Genomic DNA, 17,402 nt, shown 5'->3' on the forward strand with positions numbered 1-17,402 from the left:
GTCTTGAACTCCTGGACTCAAGCAACTTGCCTGTCTTGGCCTCCCCAAGTGCTAGGATTACAGGAGTGACCCACCACACCCAGCCAGTTCATATGTTTATATCCATAAATCATAGCATTGTTTTGTATATTTGTATTATTTATTTATTTATTTGAGACAGGGTCTCATTCTGTCTCTCAGGCTGGAATGCAGTAGCACAATCATGGCTCACTGCTGCCTCACCCTCCTGGGATCAAGCAATCCTCCCACCTCAGCCTCCTGAATAGTTGAGACCACAGGTGCGCATCACCATGTCTGGCTAATTTTTGTATTTTTTGTAGAGATGGGATTTCGCCATGTTGCCCAGTCTGATCTTTAACTCCTGGGCTCAAGCAATTCGCCCACCTCGGCCTCCCAAAGTGCTGGGATTACAGGCATGAGCCACCATGGTGACTAAAGGGGGTGAACTGTTTAAGTCCCTCTTTTACAAATAAGAGAGAATTCAGTCAATAATTTGTCCAAGGGTAGCTCAGAATGGAACCATAATGTCAAATCTTTGCAAGTTCCTTCTCTGTTCTTCTGTTATACTCTATTCCTTTACTCGGCCCTTGAAACATTCACCTGTCATGATTAGCATTCTCAGTCACCACAAACTCCTAAGAGATAAATTGGCAAAGCCTATTCTGAAGCAGTAATTTTATCCTAAAAACCACCAAACTCTTTAACATTTCTTCTGACTCTATGGAATGCTTTCTAAATTTATATTCCTGGCAGTATGAATGCATAGGTTTTTAAATGCAGGATTTGCCCGCATTTAAAATGTTCTTTGAATATTTCATTGGCTGCGAATCCATTAGACTCTACCATGGAGCCCTGTGTGTTTCTATACATAAGGGCTCTTTCAGGCTGTTAATGCCAAGGGGCAGGTTTTTCTCACAGAGAAGAACTCGGGCAGTAAGGACACAGGGGCAACAGGCCATGTGCTACCTCAACAAACAGCAGCAGCATTATGCAGTCACAACCTTCCCTTGTCACTAAGCAACAAAAGAATTGACCTCCAGAGATTCTCTTTCCTGAAGACATCCTCCAAAAAGACAAGAGGGAAGTTTGCCTTTTCTGCTCCCTTCTTGGAAAGATGCAAAGTGCGTTAGTAGGCTCCTGGGTAAGAGTGCACTTTATGTTAATCCTGGCCCCTGGCCCTCTGATTGTACCCAAAATCTGACTGAGTCATGACAGTGAAGTGAAAAGGTTTTCATCTGGCATCCAACCTGGAATAGGACCCTGAGCTTCCCACTTCCTCTCCACCATCTTGAGGTCACCCCTGGAGGCTGCCTAGTCTTCCTAACACTTTGCCCCCTTCCATGCATCATGGTCTCCTGCAAGCTAGTGGAAACTCCTAGTCCTCTAGCCACCCCATTTATTCCTAGTTAATTGTTTGAGCCCCCCAAACTTTTGGAGTTTGGCTGCTCTCTAGTCTGGGAACATTTTGAGGGCAAATACTGTGTTTTTGTCCATCTGTATTTCCCATGCTCAGCCCCATGCCTGGAAGACAATAAAGGTTCGATAAATACTGTTGAACTAACCTGAATAGAGAGTGAGGGGTTCCTGACAGAGAAGGATAGACAGAAAAAGTGATCCATGTCTTTGGATGGAAAGATATGAGGCTTTCTAGTCGTGTTAAATAGCCCATTGTCATGGCCAGAGGGTAGGCTTAGGACGGGTTCTTCTGCTCAGGGTTATAATTGTAGAGGGCCAGACACACCCATCCTCTCCAGGGAGAACTTAGGACAAAGAGGTTGGGCCATAGGAGTTCCCAGACATGATCATCCACAGAGTGTCCACATAATGACATCAGCACAGTATAGCCCCTTTCTTGAACCTCTGATAGTTGCTTATTTCTGTCTCCTGACAGTTCCTCTCTCTGAAATCCTCTCCAGGCCAGGCGTAGTGGCTCATGCCTGTAATCCCAGCACTTTGGGAGGCCAAGGTGGGCAGATCACGAGGTCAGGAGCTCGAGACCAGCCTGGCCAACATGGTGAAACTCTGTCTCTACTAAAAATACAAAAATTAGCCGAGTGTGGTGGTGGGTGCCTGTAATCCCAGCTACTCGGGAGGCTGAAGCAGGAGAATTGATTGAACCAGGGAGGCAGAGGTTGCAGCGAACTGAGATCATACCACTGCACTCCAGCCTGGTGACACAGCAAGACTCCGTCTCAAAAAAAAAAAAAAAAAAAACAGCCTGGCATGGTAGTGGGCGCCTGTAGTCCCACGTACTTGGGAGGCTGAGGCAAGAGAATGACTTGAACCTGGGAGGCAGAGGTTGCCGTGAGCTGAGGTTGTGCCACTGTACTCCAGCCTGGGCAACAGAGCAAGACTCTGTCTCCAAAAAAAAAAAAAAAAAAAAACAAAAAACTGTGGGGAGAACAACAAAGGGGATTTCTTCCCCTGCTCTTTAGGGAAGGACCACACCCCTGATCAGTGGTCCTGCCCACAACTCTCTCCTCTGAATGAATGGCACTCCTTCCCTACACATGCATAGCCCAAGTGGGTCATTACAGCTGAGTTCAACTGTCCCAATGATGGATGAAGACACTTCTATACTGGTCCATCTCCAGGAGTGTCCTAACTCCTTAGATTCTTTCTCTTCTGTCAGGAACTTCCAGAAGGGGCTTCTGGTCTGGCTTTCCAGGAACCTTCAGCTGGGGCCCTGAGGTCTAGGACCCATGGTCGAGATTTGAGTGAGTTATCCTCATTCCTGTCTTGTTATAGCACAACAATGGCTTCTATGGGCACTACAGAAGCCAATTCAAGAGTGAAAGTGCTAGAGAATACCGCCTTGCAGCCAAGCCCCAGCCTCCAGCAGTGTTCCTGCAGCGATGTCAGGTACAAGGCAGACCTAAAGGCAGTGGGGGTGACTGGACCAGTTCTTGCCTCTCCCAGAACCCAAGAGCATCATCTCATCCCTTCCATGGCTGTATTGACACCTATCCCTGGGACGAGCTTTACCTTTCTTCTCTGAGATGTCAGATCTTTCCCCTACAGACAGGGTAGTGAGTGAGTGCCAAACTGAACCGTCTTGCTCACTGCCCTTTCTAGATGGACAAAGGGTAAAGGCCTAGCTGGGGTGGGTAGCTACAGGCAGACAGCCTCTAGAACCCAGGAAGTAAGCTTTGAGTTTTGCTGACAACTACCTTCACATTCAGATTCCTTGATGCTAAGAAAGCCCATGGTCCATCCCACAGCCAGCTTCACAGTCCAGGGCCTTGGAAATTAGTAGGAGGCCTCCTCTGGTCAGGGAAGTGGTACAGGAGGCAGCTGGGTACTGGCCTACACATTTGGCCAGGGAATACTGGAAAGGAGTGATGGCACAGGTAGCCTGGAGTGGCTATAACAGGCTTCTGGAGAACAGGAAAGGGATACAGGGCCATAGACCCTTTACTACTTACAGGCCTGGAGACAAGGAAGGGGCACCGTGTATCATAAATCAGGGTCATGGCTGGGCAAGGTGGCTCACGCGTGTAATCCTAGCACTTCAGGAGGCCAAGGCAGGTGGATCACTTGAGGTCAGGAGCTCGAAACCAGTCTGGCCAACATGGTGAAACTCCATCTTTACTAAAAATACAAAAAAAAAAAAAAAAAAAAATAGGCCAGGCGCAGTAGCTCACGCCTGTAATCCCAGCACTTTGGGAGGCCGAGGCGGGTGGATCACCTGAGGTTGATAGTTCAAGACCAGCCTGACCAATATGGAGAAACCCCATCTCTACTAAAAATACAGAATTAGCCTGGCTTGGTGGCGCATGCCTGTAATCTCAGCTACTCAGGAGGCTGAGGCAAGATGCTGGCTTGAACCCAGGGGGTGGAGGTTGCAGTGAGCCAAGATCAGATAGTGCCATTGCATTCCAGCCTGGGCAACAAGAGCAAAACTCCATCTCAAAAAAAAAAAAAAAAAAAAAACGGGCATGGTGGTGCACACCTGTAATCCCAGCTACTTAGGAGGCTGAGGTAGAGAGAATTGCTTGAACCCGGGAGGCAGAAGTTGCAATGAACTAAGATGGCACCACCACACTCCAGCCTGGGTGACAGAGTGAGACTCGGTCTCAAAAAACGAAATAAAATAAAAATAAATCAGTCACAATAGTAAAAAGCATACTCAGCAGAACTCAGAAGGTTACGTTTACAAAGGATTGCTTGTGACAGCCTCAGATAAAGGCAGTCCCACAGGCTGTTAGCAACCAAGTGGTTAGTACCACTGAGCAAAAGGGACAAGGGGGAGGCATGGCTTCTAGAATCAAGAAAGAGATAAAGGTATGGAAAGGGTCACCCTGACAGGAGCAGTAATCCTAGGTAGAGAGACATAGCCAGGTGGGAGGTGGCCTAGGAGGGAGCCAAGAGAAGAAACACTTCCTCTCTCTTTTCCTCCATCTCTTCCCAGGGCTCCCTGGTGGCCAGAACAAAGGGAGCGTAGTGTTGAGTGCAGTCAGGTCAGCCTCCAGAGCAACAGCTGGGTAGAGGAAGGCCCAGAGGGACGTGAAGGGGTGCCTGAAACAGGTACCACCCACTGCACCTTCTTGCTTCCCAGCCTTTTGCCAGGTCCAACTTGATCTGCCATCTGGATTTTCTATGAATTGCTTTCCCAGGCTGAGACCAGGGTCCTGGAGGCTGCTATTTTATGGAAACTGAACTTCCTTAGCATATGCACTTGCAAGGGCTGCCTGCTACAGCCTACCAAGCCAGGCCCAGATGCAGCTCCAGACTGTCCATCCAGGGCCACCTCCCTTTTGAGAGTGATGGGATGTGGGAAGTACAGAAAGAGAAGCAACCCAGAGACTTCCTGTTGTATGTCTGTCATTGCCCTCAGTGGCAGCTCTCCTCCCAGAGACTGGAACATCCTATCAATCTGGTAAACTCATTCCTCAGGAACAGACATGTAAGGGACATGTTTTGGCTGCAGATCAATGTAAGGATTTTCTACACAAAAAATTTACTAGCATTAGCAGCAGCCCCAAGTAGCATAATCTGTGTCTTGGATTCAGGTTATATAAATGTCAAATCTCATGGTTCTTCCTAGGTCTAAAGCTGTTTTAATTAATAGGACTGCTCAGAGAAGTTGCACATTTTCTTTTTGCATTGACTGAGAGGTACCAGGTTTCAGCTGGCAGATTCTAGCTATTTTTTTTTTTTCTTTTTTTTTTTGAGACAGTGTCTCACTCTGTCGCCCAGTCTGGAGTGCAGTGGCTCGATCTCTGCTCACTGCAAGCTCCGCCTCCCAGGTTCACACCATTCTCCTGCCTCAGCCTCCCAAGTAGCTGGGACTACAGGTACCCACCACCATGCCTGGCTAATTTTTTTTGTATGTTTAGTAGAGACGGGGTTTCACAGTATTAGCCAGGATGGTCTCAATCTCCTGACCTTGTAATCTGCCTGCCTCGGCCTCCCGAAGTGCTGGGATTACAGGCAGATTCTAGCTATTGTTTAAAGCCTTTCCAAGATGTAGCATCCACTCTCCTTTGGTTTGTAAAATTTTTGTCCATGACATACAGATGCAAGAAAATTATTTTTTCTTTTTTTTTTCATTTTTTCTTCTAAAGCAGATTAATCTCTTTCTAGCCTTCAACTGCCTGATTCTTGGGAAATATAATTCTGGTCCTCTTAGTTCCTCAGGTTGGACAAGAGTTCTGTCTGGTTGGGTGCATGTTCTTCACCTGCAGTGCCATGATTGCTAGGCCCCTGCTGCCATCCCATCCCTCAGTTTACCAAGGAGCCTCCTCTCTTAGTGCAGACTGCCCAGCCTCCACAGGGGCCCTTAGCCCTCCCACATGCAAATACTGCCCCTTCCAAAGAAACCCACCTCTCTTCCAAGGCTTCTTAAGATGGAATCCCAATCCTGGCTCTACCTGTTCAGAAACCATGGATTTTACCACCTCGATGGAAAAGGAGCCTTGAGTGATTAAGAAACAAAGATGCTAGTGATCATTCTTTGCAGGGCAAGAATACCCAGAATTGCCTGGGTAGAGAGGAAATGACTGTGCTTCTCACCAAGCTCCCACAGTTTTGAGAGAACAAAACTCCCTGGGCGTCAATAAATTATCCTACCACTATAGGAATAGTGAATTTCCAGTCAGAGGTGCCTCCGACAGGAAAGACATGTACATTCTAGGGCTAAGTGCAATTTGGTAGCTGAGGATAGACATGGGAGAAATTTGGGGGTCAATTGAAACTTGCCCCAGACTCCTAGATTTTAATTGAAACTTTCATTGAAATAATTATCAATTCATAAGCAGTTGTAAAAAATAATAGAGATTTCTTTTACACTTTGCCTGGTTACCTTCAATGGTAACATCTTGCAAAGCTATGGTATAATATTACAACCAGGACATTGACACTGATTGATATAATCACTAAAGTTCATTCAAATTTCCCTAGTTTTACTTGTACGTGTGTGTGTGTGAGTGTGTGTGTGTGTGTATTAAGAGCTATAGGCTGGGCACAGTGGCTATAGACAGGGCGTGGTGGCTCATGCCTGTAATCCCAGCATTTGGGAGGCCGAGGCGGGCGGATCACAAGGTTAGGAGATCAAGACCATCCTGGCTGACATGGTGAAATCCCGTCTCTACTAAAAAATACAAAAAATTAGCCAGGCATGGTGGCAGGCACCTGTAGTCCCAGCTACTAAGGAGGCTGAGGCAGGAGAATGGAGTGAACCCAGGAGGCGGAGCTTGCAGTGAACCAAGATGGCGACACTGCACTCCAGACTGGACGATAGAGCAAGACTCCGTCTCAAAAAAAAAAAAAGAGCTATAAAATTTGCCAGGCGAGGGGCCGGGCGCGGTGGCTCAAGCCTGTAATCCCAGCACTTTGGGAGGCCGAGACGGGCGGATCATGAGGTCGGGAGATCAAGACCATCCTGGCTAACACGGTGAAACCCTGTCTCTACTAAAAAATACAAAAAACTAGCCGGGCGAGGTGGCGGGCGCCTGTAGTCCCAGCTACTCGGGAGGCTGAGGCAGGAGAATGGCGTAAACCAGGGAGGCGGAGCTTGCAGTGAGCCGAGATTGTGCCACTGCACTCCAGCCTGGGCAAAAGAGCAAGACTCCGTCTCAAAAAAAAAAAAAAAAAAATTTGCCAGGCGCAGTGGCTCATACCTGTAATCCCAGTACTTTGGGAGGCCAAGGCGGGCAGATCACCTGAGGTCGGTAGTTCAAGACCACCCTGACCAACAAGGAGAAACCCCATTTCTACTAAAAATACAGAATTAGCGGGGGTAGTGGCACATGCCTGTAATCCCAGCTACTTGGGAGGCTGAGGCAGGAGAATCACTTGAACCCGGGAGGCAGAGGTTGTGGTGAGCCAAGATTGCTCCATTGCACTCCAGCCTGGGCAACAACAGCAAAACTCTGTCTCAAAAAAAGAAAAAACAAACAAACAAAAAAAAAAGAGCTATAAAATTTTAGCTGGGCACGGTGGCTCATGCCTGTAATCCCAGCACTTTGGGAGGTTCAGGTGGGTGGATCATGAGGCCAGGAGTTTGAGACTGGCCAACATAGTGAAACCCCATCTCTACTAAAAACACAAAAAATTGGCAGGGCATGGTGGCAGGCACCTGTAATCCAAGCTACTTGGGAGGCTGAGGCAGGAGAACAGCTTGAACCCAGGAGGCAGAGGTTGCAGTGGACTGAGATCGAGCCACTGTACTCCAGCCCAGGCAACAGTATGACACACTGTCTCGAAAAAAAAAGAGCTTTAAAATGTTATCGCCAATGTAGTTTTGTGTATCTAACACCACAATTGACTGTGGTGGTAGACCAACATCGCAAGGGATCCCTGGTGCTGCTCTGTTTTTGTTTTTGTTTTTTTTTCAAGTTTCACTCTTGTTGCCCGGGCTGGAGTGCAATGGTGTGATCTCGGCTCACTGAAACCTCTGCCTCCCGGGTTCAAGCAAATCTCCCGCCTCAGCCTCCTGAGTAGCTGGGATTACAGGTGCCCACCACTGCGTCCAGCTAATTTTTTTGTATTTTTAGTAGAGACGGGGTCTTACCATATTGCCCTGGTTGGTCTCAACCTCCTGACCTAGGGCGATCTGCCTGCCTCAGCTTCCCAAAGTGTCAGGATTACAGGTGTGAGTCACCCTGCCTGGTCTATGTAATTTTTTTTTTTCTTTAAGACAGAGTGTTGTTCTGTCACCTAAGCTGGAGTGCAGTGTCGTGATCTCAGCTCACTGTAACCTCTGCCTCCCGGGTTCAAGTGATTCTCCTGCCTCAGCCTCCTGAGTAGCTGGGATTACAGGTATGCACCACCACACCCGGGTAATTTTGTATTTTTAGGAGAGACGGGGTTTCTCCATGTTGGTCAGGCTGGTCTTGAACTCCTGACCTCAGGTGATCTACCTGCCTTGGCCTCACAAAGTTACAGGCATGAGCCACTGTGCCTGGCCCCCACTTCTTTTTTTTTTTTTTAAGATGGAGTCTTGCTCTTTTGCCCAGGCTGGAGTGCAGTGGCGCTATCTTGGCTCACTGCAAGCGCGGCCTCCCGGGTTCACGCCATTCTCCTGCCTCAGCCTCCCGAGTAGCTGGGACTACAGGCACCCGCCACCACGCCTGGCTATTTTTTTTTTTTTTTTTTTTTGTATTTTTTAGTAGACACAGGGTTTCATTGTGTTAGCCAGGATGGTCTCGATCTCCTGACCTCGTGATCCACCCTCCTCAGCCTCCCAAAGTTCTGGGATTACAGGCGTGAGCCACTGCGCCCGGCCCCCATTTCTAAATCAATCTTCTATTTCTAAGATTTTGTCACTTAAAAATGTTATAGACAGGGCGCAGTGGCTCACCTCTGTAATCCCAGCACTTTGGGAGGCCAAGGTGGGTGGATCACTTAAGGCCAGGAGTTCGAGACCAGCCTGGCCAACATGGTGAAACCTTATCTCTACTAAAAATACAAAAAATTAGGCCGGGCACAGTGGCTTACGCCTGTAATCCCAGCACTTTGGGAGGCTGAGGTGGGTGGATCATGAGGTCAGGAGATCGAGACCATCTTGGCTAACACGGTGAAACCCCATCTCTACTAAAAACATAAAAAATTAGCTGGGTGTGGTGGCAGGCGCCTGTAGTCCCAGCTACTCGGGAGGCTGAGGCAGGAGAATGGCGTGAACCCAGAAGGCGGAGCTTGCAGTGAGCCGAGATTGCGCCACTGCACTCCAGCCTGGGCGACAGAGCGAGACTTCGTCTCAAAAAAAAAAAAAATACAAAAAATTAGCTGAGCTTGGTGGCTCACGCCTGTAATCACAGCTACTCGGGAAGCTGAGGCAGGAGAATCCCTTGAACCTGGGAGGCGGAGGTTGTGGTGTGCCAAGATCATGCCACTGCACTCCAGCCCAAGTGATAGACCAAGACTCCATCTCAAAAAAAAAAAAAAAAAAATTGCATAGGCCAGTTGCGGTGGGTCATGCCTATAATCCCAACACTTTGGGAAGCCAAGGCAGCAGACTGCTAGAGGTCAGGAGTTTGAGACCAACCAGGGCAATATGGTGAAACCCCATCTCTGGTAAAAATACAAAAATTAGTCAGTGTCGTGGCACATGCCTGTAATCCCAGCTACTTGGGAGGCTGAGGCATAAGAAGCTCTTGAACCTGGGAGGTGGAGGTTGCGGCAAGCCAAAATCACGCCACTGCACTCTAGCCTGGGTGACACAGTGAGACTCTGTCTCAAAAAAATAATTAAATTAAATTAAAATGTTATATAAAGCTGGGCACAGCTCATGCCTCTAATCCCAGCACTTTCGGGAGGCCAAGGCAGGAGGATTGCTTGAGCCCAAGAGCTCAAGATCAGCCTGGGCAACATAATGGGAACTCATCTCTAAAAAACAGTTAAACAATTAGCCAGGCATGGTGGCATGCGCCTGTGGTACCAGCTACTCGGGAGACTGAGGTAGAAGGATTGCTTGAGCCCAGGAGGTAAGGCTGAAGTGAGCCATGATTGTGTCACTGCACTCCAGCCTGGCAACAAAGTGAGACCCTGTCTCAAAAACAGTTATGTAAATAGAATAATACAATATGCACCCTTTGGAGACTATTTTTGCAGCATAATATCCTAGAGATTCATCCAAATTATTGTGTGTATCAATAGTACATTTATTTTCATTACTGAGTAGTATTCCTTGGTACCAACTTACCAGTTTGTTTAATCATTCATCTGTTAAAGGATATCTGACCTGCTTCCAGTTTTTGGCTCATACGAGTAAAGCTTTTAAGAATATTTCTGTATAAATTTTTGGTTGAACATAAGTTTTTGTCTCTCTGGGATAAATGCCCAGGAATACAATTGCTGGGTCATGTAGTAGTTGCATGTTTAGTGTTATTGTTTTGTTTTGTTTTATTTTGTTTTTGAGACAGAGTGTCGCTCTGTCGGCCAGGCTGGAGGGCAATGGCACAATCGCGGCTCACTGCAACCTCCGCCCCCCCCCCCCCCCCGCCCCGGCTCAAGCAGTTCTCCGGCCTCAGCCTCCTGAGTAGCTAGGATTACAGGTGTGTGCCACCACGCCTGGCTAATTTTTGTATTTTTAGTAGAGACAGGGTTTCACCATGTTGGCCAGGCTGGTCTTGAACTCCTGACCTCAGGTAATCCACCCACCTCAGCCTACCAAAGTGCTGGGATTACAGATATGAGCCACCAAGGCTGGCTGCATGTTTAGTATTTTTGTTGTTGTTGTTGTTTTGTTTGTTTGTTTTTTGAGATGGAGTCTCACTCTGTAACCCAGGCTGTAGTGCAGTGGCACCATCTTGGCTCACTGCAACCTCCACCTCCCAGGTTCAAGCAATTCTCCTGCCTCGGCCTCCCGAGTAGCTGGGATTACAGGAAGCTGCCACCACGCCTGGCTAATTTTTTTTTTTTTTCTTTTTTGTATTTTTTAGTGGAGACAGGGTTTCACCATCTTGGCCAGGCTGGTCTTGAACTCCTGACCTCATGATTCACCTACCTCGGCCTCCCAAAGTGCTGGGATTACAGGCATGAGCCGCCACTCCCGGCCACATGTTTAGTTTTTTGTTTGTTTGTTTGTTTTTAAGTTTAAGTTATTTATTTAAGCCATCTCCTGCCACAAGCAAAGGGATGGAAGACCAGTATACCAGTCATCATTTGATACAAGAAGATGAGCTTAAGGTCCCGTATACTTTTTCTGGTCCATGTGCAGAGTAATGGTCCAAACCAGTGCTGTGGTCCCTGGTGCCCAGGTAGTGGTCCAGATTCTCTTTATTCATCTTCGTAGCCAGTTGGAAGTGGATTCACATGAGGGTTATGGAATAGAGTATGGTTACCATCTCCCCAGGGAAACGGCTTGGTCCTGATGCGGAGATGAGGGTAGGCGATGAACTCGGGTCTCTTGTGCTCTCCGTGGTGTGACTTCTGGTACACATTCAGCATGCTGACTGCCACACCAGGGAGCACGACGAAGAAGGTGAGAGTCTTCCACATGCGAGCTGATCCCTCTTCGCCATTGGCGCCACTCGACATAGGCCACCCCAGCTGTGGGCCGGACCGACCCAGCAGACAAGAAACCCAGGACACACCAACTGCCGTCATTTTCAACCTGGACTACTCCACATGTTTAGTTTTTAAAAGAAACTGCCAAACTGTTTTCGAGAGTGGCTTTATCATTTTATATTCCTACCAGCAATGCATGAATGATCTGGTTTCTCTGCATTCTCACCAATACCTGGTGTTGTCTCTATTTTCAACTAGAGCCATTCTGATAGATGTGTAGTGATATTTTATTGTGGTTTTAATTTGCATTTCCCTGATGTTTAATGATGAATATCTTTTCATGTGTTATTTGTCATCTGTATATCTTCTTTAGTTAGATGTCTTCATGTTTGCCCATTTTCTAATTAGACTGTGATTTTACTGTTGAGTTGAGAGGGTTCCTTATATTTTCTAGTCCTCTGCTGGATATATGGTTTATAAATATTTTCTCCCAGTCTGTAGCTTGGTTTGCAGTGGCACGATCATGGCTCATTGCACTCTTAATCTCTCTTTTTTTTTTTTTTTTTTTTTTGAGACAGAGTCTTGCTCTGTCACCCAGGCTGGAGTGCTGTGGCCGGATCTCAGCTCACTGCAAGCTCCGCCTCCCGGGTTCACGCCATTCTCCTGCCTCAGCCTCCCGGGTAGCTGGGACTACAGGCGCCGCCACCTCGCCCGGCTAGTTTTTTGTATTTTTTAGTAGAGACGGGGTTTCACCGTGTTAGCCAGGATGGTCTCGATCTCCTGACCTCGTGATCCGCCCGTCTCGGCCTCCCCAAGTGCTGGGATTACAGGCTTGAGCCACCGCGCCCAGCTGATCTCTTTTTTTTTTTTTGAGACAGAGTCTCGCTCTGTCACCCAGGCTGGAGTGCAGTGGCTCGATCTTGGCTCACTGCAAGCTCCACCTCCCAGGTTCACACCATTCTCCTGCCTCAGCCTCCCGAGTAGCTGGGACTACAGGTGCCCGTCACCACGCCCAGCTAATTTTTTCTATTTTTTAGTAGAGACGGGGTTTCACTGTGTTAGCCAGGATGGTCTCAATCTCCTGACCTCGTGATCCACCCGCCTCGACCTCCCGAAGTGCTGGGATTACAGGCATGAGCCACTGCGCCTGGCTGCACCCTTGACCTCTTAAGCTCACGTGATCCTTCCCCTTCAGCCTTATTAGTTGCTGGGACCACAGGTATGCAACACCACGCCTGGCGTTTTTTTTATTTTTTGTAGAGACAGTATCTGGGAGCCTTGCCACACTGCCCGGGGGAGCCTTGCCATGTTGCCTGGGCTGGTCTTGAACTCCTAGGATCAAGCAATCCTTCCTCCTTGGTCTCTCAAAGTCCTGGGATTATGGGTGTGAGCCACTGCACTCGGCCTCAGCTTGCTTTTTTTTTTTTTTTTTTTTTTTGGAGACAGAGTCTCCCTCTGTTGCCAAGCCTGGAGTGCAGTGGCGAGATTTCAGCTCACTGCAACCTCTGCCACCCAAGTTCAAGCAATTCTACTGCCTCGGCCTCCCAGGTAGCTGGGATCACAGGCACCCGCCGCCACACCCAGCTAATTTTTGTATTTTTAGTAGAGACGAGGTTTCACCATGCTGGCCAGGCTGGTCTCGAACTCTTGGCCTCAAGTGATCTACCCGCCTCTGCCACCCAAACTGCTGGGATTATAGGCGTGAGCCATCGTGCCCAGCCTTAGCTTGCATTTTGAGGAATGCAAGCTTCCCACCTTCTTAGAGTTTTCATTCTGCTTGAAGACTGCCATCGGACTGTCTAAGGCAGGCGGTTCTAAAAAGGGAACTCTTAAACACACATACAATAAGCTCTACCCTGAAGATTCTGGCTCAGGGATCTAGAATGGATTTTATCTGGGGACCTGCTGTAAGCCATTACCTGTACTCCCAAGCCAGCCAAGCCTGACCTCACCAGATCTGGCCACTTCAGGTCTACAGCAGGAGAAACTGAGTGGCTGGAGAGGGTATGGCTCTGAGGGCAGAAGTCAGTCACAAAGGCAAGAAGGTAGTCTTGGGACAGATTCCTGCTGAAGCCTGGAGGCCTAAGAGATGGTCTTTCTCTGCCTGGGAGTGGAGCAAGGCTCTAGCTCCAACTGAGCCAAAGTAAATTCCCTGGGGCCAGGACCTTCTGTCCCTGTTCATTAATATTTTTTTTTTTTTTTTTTCCTGTCGCCCAGGCTGGAGTGCAATGGCGCGATCTCGGCTCGCTGTTAACCTCTGTCTCCCAGGTTTAAACAATTATCCCGCTTCAGCCTCCTGAGTAGCTGGGATTACAGCCAGACATCACCACACCCAGCTAATTTTTTGTGTGTTTTAGTAGAGACGGGGTTTCACTATGTTGGCCAGGTTGGTCTTGAACTCCGACCTCAAGTGATCTGCCCACCCCGGCCTCCCAAAGTGCTGGGATTACAGGCGTAAGCCACCACACCCAGCCTAATTTTTGTATTTTTAGTAGAAACGGGGTTTCAGTATGTTGGCCAGGCTGGCCTCAAACTTCTGACCTCAAACTTCTGCCTCGGCCTCCCAAAGTGCTGGGATTACAGGTGTGAGCCACCGTGCCCAGCCTGTTTATTGATTTAACAGCAACATTTATTGAGCAGTGCTGGAGTTATAGATATGAGCAAGACAGACTGCCTTTGCCCACAAGAAGCTTATGTTTTAATGGCGGGGCATGCAATGTTCTAATCGGTGGGGGGAACATCATATAGAATAATATAGTATGTTAGCAGGTGAAAAATGCATGGTTAGAGTGATGGAACTATTGGCCTAGTGCTCAAGGAAGGAGGAGGGAGGTGTGAGGGAATTATCTGGCCAGGAGAAGGAACAGGTGGTGCAAAGCCCTAAGTGGGAGCACCTGGTATGCCTGAGGAGCAGTGGGGAAATCAGTGTGGCTGGAGGTAACAGAAGGACCAATATCGTGTGGGTCTCACAGACCACTATGACTTTGGCTACCACAAATAGGAGGAACTGTTGTGAATTTTCAGCAAATGAGATGTGCTCTCATTTATGTACTAACAGAAATATGCTGGCTGCTAAGTGGACAACAGACTGGAGGGGCAAGTTTGAAAGCAGGGACACCAGGCAGGAAGCTCTTGCAATAATTCAGGCAAGAGAGGAATGTGGCTTGGATAGGGGAAAACAGTGGGCATGCTGAGACGTGGTCTGGTCCTGGGCACATTTTGACCACAGTATCAACAGGATACTGGCACATTCAATGTGGGGTATGAGAGAAGAGAATCAAGGGGACTCAAGGTGTTTGACAGGATCTGGCTGCCATGGTCTGAGCTGGGGGAGGCTGTAGGTGGAGTGTGTCTGGGATGACCCAAAGCTCAGTCATATGTTTGGAGATGCCCAATTGGGCATTTACATGAAGATGTGGAGTAGGCAGTTGTCTACTGAGCCCAGAGTTCAGGAGAAAGTTTGAGCTGGAGATAGAAATTCCAGTTTTCAGATGGCATTTAGGGCCAAGAGTCTGGGTATGTTGATGGGGGAGTAAGTGTGGATGCAGGCGAGGAGAGGACTCAAGTCCTGGGCAATCAAGAGTTAAGGCCCAGCTTGAAACTCAGCCACTGCTCCCCTGATGGGAGGATGTCCTGGAAGATGCCTCCTTATTGAGGACCCTCCTCAATAAGGGTTCCATGGTCTTCTGCTTCAGGGCAAGTCCCAGGTTGAGATATCCCTGAGAAGTGTTGCTTTAATTAGTCTCTGCCCTCTGTCTGTTGGCAGTTTAGCAGCTTAGGGGCAGTGGCTCCTGGCGACTTCCCTCCATTAGGGACCCTGAGGCAGTGATCTGGGTAAGGGTGGGTAAATAAGCATCATTTTCCCTATTCACTTTCTTTCTCACTATCTTTCAAGGAGCCGGCGCAGCAACACTTCTTCTCCAAGCATGACAACCGTACTTCCTTTGACAAAGTGAGTGCCAAAGAGAGGAAGAATGGCAAGCAGTCCCCCAGCCTAAGTTGAAGTCTGGACAGAGCAGGTGGTAGGGTGGAGGGGATGACACTGAGGGAGGGCTCCTTATGAAGGCAGAGGAGTGGCTATCTTACCCCACAAACTTTTTCCTCTGGGAAACAGCCTATTCCCCCAAACAGAGACATCTCTATGTTGGTTTCCTCTGCCAGCTTGCCAGACAATGTGCAAGTATCCTGTGGGCCACTAACTTTCTGGGTGCTTCACCTTAGAATGAAAGACATCACTGGGGAGACAGGCCAAGGAGGCCAGGGTACAGGCCAAGACAGCCAGGCCTAGGACAGGCATCACCAAGCAGACTTGGGGTTAGGAGGGGTCCAAGAAGGTGCTTGGTGCCAGGAATATGGGCCAATGGCCCATACCGTTGAGGAGGGCCCCTACTGCCTGCTGCAGGGAATTGGAAGGCGGAAGGACCTGGAGCGCCTGTGGCAGCGGCACACCTTCCTGCGCTGGGCACCCTGTGAGATAGAGTTGCGCCAGCAAGGGCCCCTGGAATCTTCTTACCAGGCCGATTTCCGACCAGGCCCAGGACTCAGTGGCCTCCCCCAGCGCCTCGTCCATTTTGTGCAGGTCCAGCCTTCCCATGCCAGGACCACCTACCAGCAGAACTTCTGCTACCCATCCCGGGGTGGCCACTGTGGCAGTTACAAGGTAGGGCCCCAGGCGCCAGTCACAGACATACTGCCTGACCTCCCAGTGATCCCAAGACCCAAGCTGCTGCAGCACTACCTTCATGCTGGGGTCTCTGAGTGTCTAAACTGGTCCAGAGCATTAAACAAGGAGAGCTGACACAGCAGCCTCTCTGTGCTTGCAGCCCACAATGGGATGCAGCCCAAGAGGCTGAAAAGTAGTAATGGGCTGCCAGGTCCTATGCCTGTCTCCCATGGCACTTGTGCCCATGGTGTTTGTGTGTTGGGCATGGGAGGTGCTGCTCCGGGATCCCTGCCACTAAGTGAGAAAGTGTAAGGCCTGCAGGAGGCTAAGAGTCCAGGAGGGTTGCCATAGCCACAGCAGGTGCGTTCCAGGGTCCCAAGTACTACTCTGTTCTTGCAGCAAACCCAGCTGTAGAGAGGAAGATTAGAGGGCAGTCCCCAGCCTAAATTGAAGTCAGGACAGAGCAGGTGGTAGGTTGGAGGGGGTGACACTGAGGGAGGACTCCTTATGAAGGCAGCAGAGTGACTATCTTCCCCACAACCTTTCTCCTCTGGGAAACAGCCTATTCCCCCAAACAGAGACGTCTCTGTGTTGGTCTCCTCTGCCAGCTTGCCAGACAATGTGCAAATGTCCTATGGGCTGCTGACTTTCTAGGTGCTTCACCCTAGAATGAAAGGCATCACTGGGGAAGCAGGCCAAGTATTCAGTGTAGCTATGGGGAAAGCAGACCCCAGAGACCTGTACTAGCAGGCAACAAAGGCTGGAAGAAGGAAGAGTTGGCAGCTTTCTCAGTAGGCAGCTGCCTTCGAGGGGTTTGTTGGGTGGCCACACAGTCCGGTCCAAGAGACAGCTGCCCCACAGCTGAGGCAGAAGGAGACTGCCCTGGGCCACAAAACCCACTGAACCACTCCTCCCTGTGGGGTGAGCAGAGACCCTAAGGAGACACTCTGTAACTTGGATCTGGAGGTCTTCCTAACCCTGTGGTATTTTGTTGTTTTCTGAGCACTTCTCTGGTCACCCTATCCCACCATCCTTTGGTGACATGTGACAGCCCTTCCTTACTGTCCTAGTGCTCTCTAATCTCCATGACAGTAAGGAGGTGCTGTCATCACATGTTGCCAAAGAATAAGCTCAGGCTTAGATGGAACAGAAATACCAAATCACTTTGGGAACACCGACCAGATCCAAGAGGCTCCTTCTGGACTCTCATCCCTAGGAGCATTGAGACCCCCAAAGGCAGACAGGGGCAGTGGAAGCAACAAGGGAGTTCACACCAGGGTCCACACAC

The 17,402-nt window shown here is 49.0% G+C and overlaps 1 protein-coding gene and 1 pseudogene across 2 annotated transcripts; one reads left to right on the forward strand and one right to left on the reverse strand.

Moving 5' to 3' along the window:
• Window positions 1-1,033: 1,033 nt before the first annotated feature.
• On the forward strand, window positions 1,034-16,251 carry C1H3orf84 (chromosome 1 C3orf84 homolog). Its single transcript, XM_010369855.2, has 4 exons — window positions 1,034-1,141; window positions 2,749-2,862; window positions 15,347-15,403; window positions 15,833-16,251. Exons 1-4 carry the CDS (start codon window positions 1,115-1,117, stop codon window positions 16,247-16,249), a joined length of 615 nt encoding a protein of 204 aa, XP_010368157.1. The 5' UTR covers window positions 1,034-1,114; the 3' UTR covers window positions 16,250-16,251.
• On the reverse strand, window positions 11,029-11,550 carry LOC104667428 (annotated as a pseudogene). The gene has a single exon (XR_748672.1). The product of XR_748672.1 is annotated as a cytochrome c oxidase subunit 6A1, mitochondrial pseudogene (transcript).
• Window positions 16,252-17,402: the final 1,151 nt, after the last annotated feature.

The sequence above is a fragment of the Rhinopithecus roxellana genome, chromosome 1, assembly GCF_007565055.1.
Source record: "Rhinopithecus roxellana isolate Shanxi Qingling chromosome 1, ASM756505v1, whole genome shotgun sequence".
Taxonomy (NCBI): domain Eukaryota; kingdom Metazoa; phylum Chordata; class Mammalia; order Primates; family Cercopithecidae; genus Rhinopithecus; species Rhinopithecus roxellana.